At 34.0% G+C, this 12,590-nt stretch overlaps 1 protein-coding gene across 4 annotated transcripts in view; it reads left to right on the forward strand.

The window, feature by feature from the left end:
* The window catches only part of FOXP2 (forkhead box P2), a 673,365-nt gene that overhangs the window by 635,183 nt on the left and 25,592 nt on the right, over positions 1-12,590 (forward strand). For all 4 annotated transcript variants that reach the window (XM_066262149.1, XM_066262151.1, XM_066262150.1 and 1 more), the window contains one exon: positions 402-565. In XM_066262149.1, coding sequence (XP_066118246.1) covers positions 402-565 — 164 coding nt within the window. The remainder of the gene's footprint in view (positions 1-401; positions 566-12,590) is intronic.

The raw sequence follows: 12,590 nt of genomic DNA on the forward strand, positions 1-12,590 counted from the left end.
AGTTTAATTATAATATATAATTTTTATGCAGAGGAGGCAAATGTCAGGACTTCTTTATTTTGAGTTAAGTTCTGGTCATTTTTAAAAAGCAGAGCAGCTGCTTATATTATCTCAGAGTTTCTCACTACACGTGAGGCTACAGTGTTTCATTATGAGGGAGGCAGAAACATGAGCCAAAAAGTTTTCTGGGAGAACTATTCCTTTGTATTTTCACACTACACTTAATTTCCTTGGTCTCTCTGCCACAAGCTGCCAATTAGAAATCTTTGTTCTTCCTGTAGGTTTTATTTAAATGCTTCTAAAATAGCTACACCATGATTCGAACCCATTAAAAAATGTATTTTTAAAACTTATTTTAAAGGGCATTTCAGAAGTTGTCTGACACCCTCTTCCTGCCCTAGGCTGCGTTGGCAGAGAGCAGTTTACCACTACTCAGCACCCCCGGGCTGATCAACAATGCGTCCAGTGGCCTGCTGCAGGCAGTGCACGAAGATCTCAATGGCTCCCTGGACCACATCGACAGCAATGGGAACAGCAGTCCGGGCTGCTCGCCTCAGCCACACATGTAAGTGTGGTTAACAGACTCCATAAAAGGAAGGGCCTTTATTCACATGCTTCTAAAATTTAGTACACTTCTGAACTTTTGAATGACGTATAAGTAAAAAAAAAAAAAATACAAGTTTAAGTAGAGTTAAATTTCACCATGTTCATGATATGAAAAAGTATGAAAATCAATGTTAACACATCTTTTAGAATCTCTCTCTCTAATGTCCTAAAATTATTGCAGGAACTGTCCTCCACAAGTTCTAAATACTGCTAACACAAAGTCTGAGATGATTCTATCTTCTGAGTCACTATCATGGTTTGGTTTGCGTGGTGCAGTCAGAATATTTATGATGGAGTAAGTTGGCATAATTTTTACTACTATTACAGGTCTCTAAACCGTTTATGAACTGTAGTCAAGATATTGCCCATTTTTATAAACCATAAAATGCAAAGTTTAACTGTTATCCACAGTTTACATAGAAACCAATAAAGTGTAACTTTTTGCCTGTGTTATAAAACAGTGTAATTACATATTCAACTTTAATTACTGGTGTGTCTGTATTGGCAAGGTTTATATGTTATATTTTATGCAAGGCTACGATTCCTATTAATATTTAGCAGCTAACTATATCATTAATTACTCTAAAATCTTTCCCCTACCATCTTTTTAATGGAGCTGAGAGAGTAGATGTATTAAAAATTGATGTATTGTGAATTTCAGAAATGTGTACACCACTTTAAAAACTGCCTCGCCTGACTCAGTAGGCCAAGTATATCCGTTTCTTGTTTACTAAAATATACTGACCCTGGGAGAACCTAGAATTTGGGGGGGGGGGGAATTAGAATCTGAATAATGAAGTGTATATATCATTCAGTTGTTACATTGAATTATAAAATGTCTATGTGTACTTCCCAAAGTTAAATGTCATGTACTGCCAATTTCAAGTTATTGAGGTGAGCATATGACTTTCTCTCATTTTTATATTTTCTTCCACTATTTTTGAATTAAATATGTAGTTAAAGACCTGAAGGGAAATGTGGTCTTTATATGTGCCTCCTTTTATTTGACCTTTCACAGAAATTATTTTTGTTGACTTTTTAAACATCTTATTCGACTTGACATATCAGTGTCTTTAAGATCTTGTACCTAATTGCTTTATAGCGCTCTTAGAATAACCTTTTTGAAAAACACACTGTGAGCATATGTGTTTCATTGGGTTCCAAAACATGACGTTTTCAGAATGGAGAAATTTGTCTTTTGGAAGTGTCTTTAGATGTATTAAATAATACAAAAGAAATAATAAAACCTGAAGTGGAGAGAACAGGAATATAGGCTCTTGAGAGCGGTATGGCTCTCAGACGAGGGGCAGCAGGCAGACAGAAGTTTGGTATTCCTGCTGCATCCTGTCCACCAGGCAGGGTAGCTGGAGGCTTTTCACTTTCAGCCGTTCTCCTGATATGCTAATGCCCACTCCCTGTACAAAATGCTAAAACAGTAAAACTTTAAAGAGCAAATAAGAGTTAGAGCCTATTTTCCTCCTTAAGAAAAGGAAATGAAAGGACCTATTTTAGAGAAGACACTCATAATAAAAGTGTTTAAACTGTTGATGCAACTCCCTGTTGCTAATGTGCAGTATGTAGCTGTTACCATTTACAGAGGATATCTAGAGAAGTATTTCTTAATGCGTTGGTATTAAAATAAAAATTAATGATTCAATAAAATAGTTTATTTAGATATTATGTTTTTAGAACCTGAAATAATATTAGATTAAATAATGGCGTTGTTAGGTGTGTAGTGTTTTTTCATTTGCCAAATACTATTTTAGGTTTTTCATTTTATTAATTTAGTTATAATATAATTGTGGAAAATCTCAGAGAAAAAAAATATTTTGTTTAAAACAATATATAAAAATTGTGTATTTAATGCCTGATTTACTGCCACAGTGGCTTTATAAAATTTAAATGTTCATCATCAATATATTGTATATTTTATGCATATATGAATTAGTATATGTAAAAATATATGTATTTTTTCTTAGAGAGCTAAAAGAAAAGTTCCCTCACCTTGATGGAAATGGATTCTAGACAAGATAAAACTTAGAGGAAGACCAAATCTTGTCATTTCCTAATTTGTATAAGTTATAATGGAATTTTTAATTATTGTGCAAAATATTGAGTCCACATTCATTCTTTGAATCTGTTTCTGCTGTTATCATTAATTTTTTTGTATAGGAGATGTCAAATATTGTTGATAGAGTGTCATTTCAGTATTTTGAACTTTTATTTTCATCAAGTTTTTAGAACTTACACTTAAAGAATGTTAGGCACTTTATGTACATTGTAGGGCAAAGAAAAACATTGCCTATTTTTTTGATTGATTGATTGATTTTAACAAAGAGAGAGAGAAAGGAGGGAGGGAAGGAGCAGGAAGCATCAACTCATAGTAGTTGCTTTTCATTTGTGCCTTGAAGTGGCAAGCCCAGGGCTCGCTCGAACTGGCAACCTCAGCATTTCAAGTCAAATGCTTTACCCACTGCGCCACCACAGGTCAGGCACTTAATTCTTTCAATCAAAGGTTAGCTGCATAGAATTGAGTGCACTTCAAAGTACATTGAAAGAGCCAAAGATGAAAGAATTTTTATGAACCATTTAAATAGCACGCTGTGTTCTGAAATAAGTCATCTTATTTGTTGTTACTGTTGTTTGGAGGTGGCAGTTATGCTGATGAGATTAGAAACCAGAAGCAGAAATGCCTGGTCATATAGGTAGTATATGGGCTCTGGTGGTGGATACCAAGGGCTCTAATCCCAGATTTATCACTTAATAAGTGAAGAGGATTCATCTTTTCCTCAGTTTTCTCAGCTGAACATGAGATAAGTAGTAATACCTACCTCATAGGGTACTTGCAAATGACGTGAGTGCCTGGAACATAGTAATTGCTTTGTGAGTCCCTCACAGTGCTGTGTACACGTTTACTGGTTTCTATCACCTCTGATAACACCTGGTTGCTTATGAGGCTATAAACAATATTAAAATAGTCCTCACTTTAATGCATTTTTTTACTTCATAAATGTGTAGTGAGTTTCTTTGACAGTCTCTTTTCTTTTTCTTCCACCTTTTCTTATAATTCATGAAGTAAGACCATAAAGGTTAAATAATATGAAGCCAGAATGTATGGCAGGAATCAGATGAAGTCAGCAAGATAAGAGATTTTTGAGATAAAATGATGTTATCTGAGATTGTAGACAGTGAACAATCCAAATAGAGAGAATAATATCAACCCAGAACATAAACACGTGATGTGTGCCTAGAAAACATTGACTGATAGTTTTGATAGGAATTTAGAGTATACAATGTAAAATAGAATTTAGAATATATGAAGTGGGGCCAGACTGTGGAAGGTCTTAAATATCTAGCTGTGGGTTTCACTTTGCTCAGTATGGAGGCTGTTAGTACTATGAACTGGTTTCATAAGCTCAGAGCTGTGCCATAGGCAGAGTGACCCAACAGTGCACTGAATGAGCTGTGACTGAGAGCTCGGGTGGGGGAGGAGATGCTGGAGGCCAGAGAGACTGGGAGCAGAAAGAATTCTTGCAGTGTGTGGTATCTGAGTTAGTACAAGACTAGGGGTGAAGAGCAAGGAATTGATGCAGGAAGTACTTTTAAAAGAAATACCAGAATGAGATGACTGATTGAATGCCGGGGACAAAGAGAAAAATGAGGAAAAGTCATAGCAGCTTTAAAAGTGCACCTCTGTGCAATAATGGGCACAGCTGGAGAGACAGAGTGAAAGTGATGAGTTCTGCTGTTATTTGCTAAATTCGAGAACATAAATGTTCTTAAGATTCAGGCCAATACAAAACTAAAACATTTTTGTGGTGGGAGAGGGTCTTTTCATTCAAGTCCAAAGAGTGAAATCCTATATAGTGGAGTATATAAATATAAATATTACTGAGAGTGGGAAGATGTCTTGAAGCTTCAGAAGAGTGGAATGGCTGTGGGTTAGTGCTTCTTATAAATCCCTGTTGGAAAACAAGAGATGCCAAATTATCACCCATATTCTTCATTTTGATGCTCCATATTTAACACTTTCCTTCACTCCACCTTCTACTCTTGCAGTGCCCTGAAAAAAGGCATTTGTTTGACCTTAGCTATCTGCCTTCTGGCCCTTTCCTATTCTGCTTCTTATCTTCTTTCCCCCACTTGAATTCTCTTTCCTTATGGGCCTATTTTTATTTGCCCAGTAGGCTTTCCTAAGTACTTTTGCTGTCAGGACCCATACCCCACTTTTGAAGGGCTTAATCCTTGTACCATTATCTGGAATGTGTGTATGAGCACGTATGTGCTCATGTATGTGTGTGTGATCGTTTTGCACATATCCATAATTTGGGGATTATAAGATTAAGAGATTATATATATTTTAGCCAGATTATAGTATATGAATCCTTAATACATTATACCATCTGATAGTGATTATGAAGAATTAAATGGGAGGTGCTGGTTAAGCTTGAATTGATTTCACCTCACAAAGAAATACCAACAAGAGTAAAATCCAAGATTGTCTTAGAACCCTGGAAAAGGGAGAACAAGATATTTTAGGAGGAAGAGAAAAGTAAATACAGTGTTCATCTTTATGAGGGAGACAAGAGATATTTCTAAATTTTGATAAAGTATACTTGTTAAATTTTATTTAAAATATTAATTATTTAGTTAATATGTATTTTATAACTGTTCAAATTTATGTGACTAGAAAGTGGCAGGCTTTTTCTAGATAAACCACATTTATGATTATCCTCCAAAACAGACCTCATTAAATTTTATTTATTTTATTGGAGATTAATTGAAAAATAAATATATTGGGATCAAGTGGGTAGCAATGAAATAAATGTTCAAGTGGATTTTAGCAAGAAGTAGGACATGTTAAGGACAGATGGATTAATCTACGTTCTAAATTATTTTTAAAACTTGTTTTAACTCTTTTTAATCAAATAGATTTTTAAAATCTTTATTTTCAACTGCTGTTAAAAGAGTTCTAGAGCCATCATGGTTTGTACAAATAATTCCTTTAAGAGTCTGAGCTGAGAGTCATTACAACTTATAATACTCTGCCCTTAGACACCTCAGTGCCAATATACCAAGATTAACTGACTTTTTAGAGTTCTGTAGAATATGGATAAAATTATTTTAGGTTTTTATTTTATAGTAATGTTTGCCTCTTCAAAAAAAATGAACTACTTAAAGAATTAGGATTGATGATGTGTTCAGGCAGAAATCATTTAAATGTACTCTAATTTTCCAATATGTTAGACTTAAATGAATGAAAAGAGAAGAAAACATTTGTATTAGACCTGGAAGGTGAACTTATACTGGTAGAATCAATCCATTTCCTGTCTCTTTCCAAACCTGAGGCAAAAGGAGAAATTTAATGATACACCCACCAAATTTAGTTCAATTCAGTTGTTTCCTTTTTATTAAGCAATTGTTTTTCCTCACTCTCAATAAGTTGGCTCAGATTTCCTTCTTTTCTCTTGTAAAAATTTAAACCAGATTCCTATTTTTCTATTTTCAAATTTTCTTTATAGACATCAAAATGAATGTTCTTCCTGAGCTGGTTTGGTATCGAGGGCTTTACACACAAAGCCTTCCATTGTCATGTTTTTCCCCTTTCTGATTATTAGAGTCTACTACTGTTGAGTTTTCAGATGATTTCTTGTTTCATTCCTGAATCCTCTTAGCTTCTGTATTATTTCATAGTTCTACTCGCTAATATTTTATATAGTGGCTGGTGATTATTATTTTCTCCCTCTTATTAAAGCAAATATTTGAAGTTGGAGAGTTAGTGATCTTCTACATAGAATCAGAATGTTTATATGGTTCATATAACACTAGAAAGTAAAATTTTTGTGTCCTTAGAAGTGAAAACTTTCAGGTAAAGAAATCAAAGGCTGAGGTGTCACATGAAATTAGTAGTGCAGTATTATTTCAGGACTGCGATGGAGAATCAGCTTATTGATTAACATGTTGGAGGCATATTCCACATGCCCAGAAGAACCTTCTGTGCATTGCATGACCCAGTCATCTTTACAGTGTCCTCTGCCCCTTGAGAACCTCAGTTATTATCATTCCAATAATAAACTTCAGCCTCTCGCAATATTTTGCAACCAAATACAGCTAAAAGGGACTTTTAGACTCCGCTTTGTAAAACAGTATTGAAAATTTAATATAGATTGTGAATTGTCGTGAAACATAATGAAAGTCTATAATATTACCTTTTTTCTATTCTATTTGGCTGTCTTAAAATTTAAATTGCTATTTGTAGGCACATGTAGAATTGCAAACTCTACACCTATGGCTGGTGATATTTTATATTAAATCCCTACAGATCTTAGATCTCTCTGTGGAAAAAAGCATTTGAAATTGGCTCTGTATTTCAGAGGAAAGCAGTTCAAAGTGACTGACACCTTGAGCAAGTGAAATTCTCTCTCATTGTTTAAATGCCTATTAAACCTGTGCTATTTTTGCTGATATTTGGGATCATTAAGATGCATTAGGAAGTTCTAAACATAAAAGCATTTTTATTGCTTTACATATGTTTTTACAGATTTTTAAATTCAGAACTTCTCACAATTTTTCTAATTCACCTTTATTTTTTTCTAACATTTTTGAGTTTTATAATTTTTGTTCTGACTTAATTCCATTTTTATTTAATCTCTAAACATTTTCATTAACTTTGCTAGTTAGCTTTGAGATCTCCTTCCAAAGTGATTGTAGAGAACTTATGATTATGCGAGCTCTTTATCACCTTATCTTTTTTTTCCCCGTGCTACAAGCGTAGCTCGCAGTAAGCTGCTGCTCTTTTTTACATTATTTCAGTCCCTATATGTGGCGCTTACAACTCATTCTAGTTCCTCTTAATAAAAAGATCCTCCCAGAGGTACAGTGCCTTCAACTGAAAAGTGAAATATCCCCACCGTGCCAATTGTGGAACTTTGTGTGTTCCTATAGGGTCTTGAAGGATTTTTATAGAACTCCATAAATGATATCTGACATCCGTGATATGAATCCCCACAGTTTAGGCAAAGTATGTCAGAAAACTTTTAGCTGACAGTCCTGTAGCTTACTGCCTCTGTTTTATATCTGATGAAGATACTTTGTTAGAAGGTACATCTTCATTTGCACTAACACTAGTTGAGCCTCAGAAATTTTCTCTCTCCAAGGGTCAAAAACCCATCAAGTGAATTGTTAAAAAATAAATATTGCTAGTCAATATTATTTTTTTTTCTACTTCTAGTACCAGGGAAAATGGAAGGTTTTTACAGGCCTGTGTAATATTTTAACTTCACCTTTTGACATAAAACTTTAGAACTAGATGTATATTTGATGAGAATAGGCATTTTATGACTAAAAACATTTTAGTATCATTTCAGAATGTTATTTAATATAAAGATAAGTTACATAAGATATTAACTTTTAATAATTGTTAAAACTACTGCATTTTGATCACTTTGGCAGAATTTAAAACTGATCAACCATGTAAGTACTATAGTATACTTGAATATTTTGGCTCTAATAAATACAGTTTAAAACTTTATCTCAGGATTTCTACATTCCATCAGCAGTTTCTCTCATTAGGACAGAATTAAAATAATTTATATAAACAACAGATGACCAAATAGTTTAATATAATTAGTGAAAACCAACATTCTTTAATTTGCTCAAAATTATCTTAGCAGCTGAGGACTGAAAATGGAGTAACACAGCAAGACACCTAAAAAGCAGGAACAAAAGTAATCACTGGTCACACAATGTTATCTTACTATCAATACATTTACATTTACAACATTAAATCTAAGGTCCCCTTTGTTAATTAGCAGGTCAGAGAAGAACATAATACACTAGATTTAGAATGAAAGGTAAATATTGTTTTTACGCCCTATTCCATTCTTATGCTTAACGCTCACAGCATGACTGAACTTAGTTGAGGATGAAACGAACACTGAGTTAGTCCTATGGTTTAATTTGAGCAAAGGAACAGTTTCAACAGAACAAACTGTCTCAGAAATTAAACAGAACTAATGACATGTACTCCTGGTGAAGAATCCTCTCTATAGAGATGTCCAGGAGACAGCTTCAGCCAGGAGCCCGCAGAGGAGGGGCAGCATCTTCTCAGAGCAATACTGCAAAGGGAAATAAATACACCATAGTCCAGAAAAATGGTTGATCTACATGGTAGAGGGGAGCCAGAGCAGGGTGTTGGGGAGGTAGCCACACCATAGGGTCCAGCTGTAGGACTTTGAGATCAAAGTCAAAATCTTCAAGGAACCAGAAACCAAGTTATCAAAGAGGGAATTAGAAATGGGACATACTCTTTGTACATCCTGTCATTTCTGACTGGAACTTTGTCAGAACAAGGCAGAAATACAATTTTTGGGTGAATGGTTTAAAGGGTTTTTGGAGCATCAGCAAAACTGACTTAATGGCTATGTTAAGATGAAATCTAGCTTTTTTTTTTTTTTATTTCTCTGGCCAAGAGAATAGAAATATAAAGGATATAAAGGCTCTTAGATCCATAGCTAAATGTTTATTGAAAGTTTCTATTTATGAGACACAAAATGGAACGGTACCAACTGTATCTCAACAGACGAGTCTTCTGATTCTGAGATTGGACACAGTCTATTTGTTCTTAACAATGATTATAGAAATTACATGTGCATTTTTTTTTTATTGCAGCCATTTGGATTACAACTATCACTTTTATAAATCAAATAGAATGGTAAATCTTAAAGAATTTTGTTATGTTTCTTAATCAGCACTGCGGCAAAACTATCCGAAATCATTTGGAAGTGAGCTTTCAAATAATGTAAAATTCAGTTTCTTTAAACAGTGTTGCCTAAATTTGAATAAGTATCAAATGCTGAAGGTAGGGTAAAAAAATCTGAGAGAAATTTTGATGTATACAAAAACACATACATACATTTGTTGGTGGCCAAAACAGCACCAGAATTTTACCCATGACTGGACCTCAGTTCAGCAACCTCCATACTTGAGTTCTGGCTACGTAAGAATTCAGAGCCAAGACTCAAACTAAAAGAGAAAGTTTATTTAGAAAGTCACGGAGGGGGAAAACGTGAGCCAGCTGAGCTGCATGGGCTCAGGGAAAATGTTAGAGACAGAAGAGGGGCTCTTGGAATTTAGGAGAAAGAGAGATGCTAGGAAAAGCACCTGAGGGAAAGGGAAGGGGAAATCAGGGGCATGGTCATAGAAGCACTCTAGGTCCTTTGTCCTAAGGGCTTTTAAAAGTCAGGATTTTAGGGGAGGTCCCAGAGGAGAACCTAAGTAGAATGAATATTTATCAGCTTTCCAAGTGTGCCCTTTGAGGGTCATGGTCTCTACGGATTGATCAGTACGAGGGCAAGGAGTCGCTAGACATCACAGCTAGTCGTGAGGTAAGCCGTAGCATCTAGCATCGCTTGTCTGCTTTTGCTGCTTTTTCTGGGCCTGGAGCTGAAACACAATTGAGGCCTAGATGTCATCTCTTGGGGTTAATGCTTAAGGGAGTGGTCATGCAAAGGCATGGAATGGGAGTCACATGAGGCCATTCTTAAATTCCTTGTTCCTCCTCCAAGGGGGTCTACCGCATGACCAGCAACATGCCAGTAAAGAAAGATCAGGGGAGAGTCCAAGCCACATGACCAACGATATGAAAGGTCAGGGAACTTAAACCTCATGACCATCAATATGCTAGGTGAGGAAGGGTCACTCTGGGGTGAAGTCTTTGTTTTCCCGGGTGATGCTAGGCTGGGGGCTTTCTGCCCTGGTGACCTTCTGTGCCTTGTTCTTTCATATCTGTCTGACTACCACACATTCAGTTAATAAAATTATGCTTTATTAAACTTAATTTACTTTTTGGTTATATTTCTTAAAACTTCTGTTGTCTTTAAGTGAAAGTTTGGAACTCCAGTTCAAAGTCAGACCAGTTACAATATAAGATAGAATTGTGCACCATATCCTTAAGATTTGCAATATATCTTAAAAAAGAAACTTATATTATAATTATCTGAAAATAATATCCCATGTAATTAAATACTAAATAATTGCATTTTAAAAAATAATAGAAAAAAGGAGTAAAGAGACTTATTAAGCATATTGGGATTTAAGTTGTATTCTGACATTAAGAAGAAAAATTTAAATTTTTTTGGCGGTTTATCCTTAGCTAGGATGAAAAAACTATGGGAAATTTAGTAAGGCATTTTCTAGTATATAGTGAATAAAGCAAACTACAGGTATTTATGGAACTGAGGAATCATTTGTTCACTCCAGTGTTTCTATCCCTTTTGGACGGTTGCATGTTTCTGGGAGGAGAAATGTTTTCCGTTTCATGAAGAGATAAGAACAGTTTTGTTTGTTGAACTGGAATGCTGGTTCTGCGCCCTTTCCTAATGGCTGCTCTACACAAACCGCTGCGCATCAACACAAGATCAATTTGTTCAACTCTTGACTTTTCGTGGTAAATGTTATTTTTAATTACAGAAGTGAAAACAATCTTAAAAACAATAACAATTTGGAGAACCATTGGATCATACAAGAACTGTTTTATAATTTCTTAATTGATAAAATAAGAGTTAATTTATCACTTTTAATTTTTTAGATTGTATGGCCTTTTTATTCACTAGTGTAAAGAAGAGAAATATTTTTATAATACATACTGAAACTTAGAACATAAAACCTAGATTTAAATAGAAGAAATCAGGATTATTATTTCAAAAGATTAAAAATCTCAAGTAAAATTAAGTATATAATTTTTATGACTGTATAAGTAACCTTAGTTGTTAAATTACTCATTATCCTAAGATCTGTCATTTTAAAATGTGCTAACAAAATGTTTTCTTTTAAAAGTAAACTTTTCTATATATATCTTAGCTTACTTTTTGATATGTTAAAATAATATAACTAAAAATTGCAAATGTTTAAGCATGAATTGTTTCTCATTTTAGCCTGACTTTATACAAAATGGAGATGACAAAACTTGCAATTTTTATAAATTTATCATTAAATTCCAAATATAATTATATCACAATTTGTGTGTATATTAGAAGGAAATGAGTAAAATTGAATTTTCACAATCTCCATTATTCACATAGTTTCTAAATTTTACGTTTTCCTATGAAACTTTTTCTTGAAAAACTTACTTTAAATTTTTTTGTTTGATATGATATCAGTCCATAGCAGTTAGCTACTCAAAATTAAGAATCAAAACCAAAAAAAAATTCAGCTTCACGATTTGAATTATTCCATCTTAATAAAATAGTCTGTGCTTATATATTGGAATTTATTTTACATTTTTAAAACAAAGATACTTAGGTAGTAAGCATCAGGGTTTTGCCGTTAGCAAATTTTAACTATTTAAATAAAAATTTATGCAAATGCAAATGAAACTGATAGTTAACATGCTAGTCATACACTTTGATTTTTAAATGCTTACATACTAGTAGTTGTCATTATTCATTCAGCAGCTCTGTGTCAAGTACTAAATAGACACTGTAGAGAGTTAAAAGAAAAACTCATCTGAGTAGTTCCTTTTAATTCAAAACTTTTGATGCTATTTTGTAAAATAATCAAAACATATGGAAATCAATGGATAGTGTTAGCCTATAGTAATATTCAGCCTATTCTGATATTTCTAAATGTCATTGACCAACAAGTAGGACATAATAAATAAAAGATAAAAAAAAACTGTATGATTGTAAACACTTTCTGTTAGAGTTAACCAATATATCCCCTGTAAATTAAAGATATTGAAACTAAATTAGTAGTAGAAGGATCAAGAAATTTTTTTATTTTAAAGGTTTTTTTAGATTTTATTTATTTATTTTTAGAGAGAGAAAAAGAAAGAGGGGGGAGCGGGGAGGAGCATAAAGCATCAACTCCCATATGTGCCTTGACCAGGCAACCCCAGGGTTTCCTACCAGCGACCTTAGCATTTCTGGCCAACGCTTTATCCACTGGCCACCACAGGTCAGGCAGATCAAGAAATTTTAAAATCA

This window comes from Saccopteryx bilineata, chromosome 2 (genome assembly GCF_036850765.1).
Source record: "Saccopteryx bilineata isolate mSacBil1 chromosome 2, mSacBil1_pri_phased_curated, whole genome shotgun sequence".
NCBI classification, from domain to species: Eukaryota; Metazoa; Chordata; class Mammalia; order Chiroptera; family Emballonuridae; genus Saccopteryx; species Saccopteryx bilineata.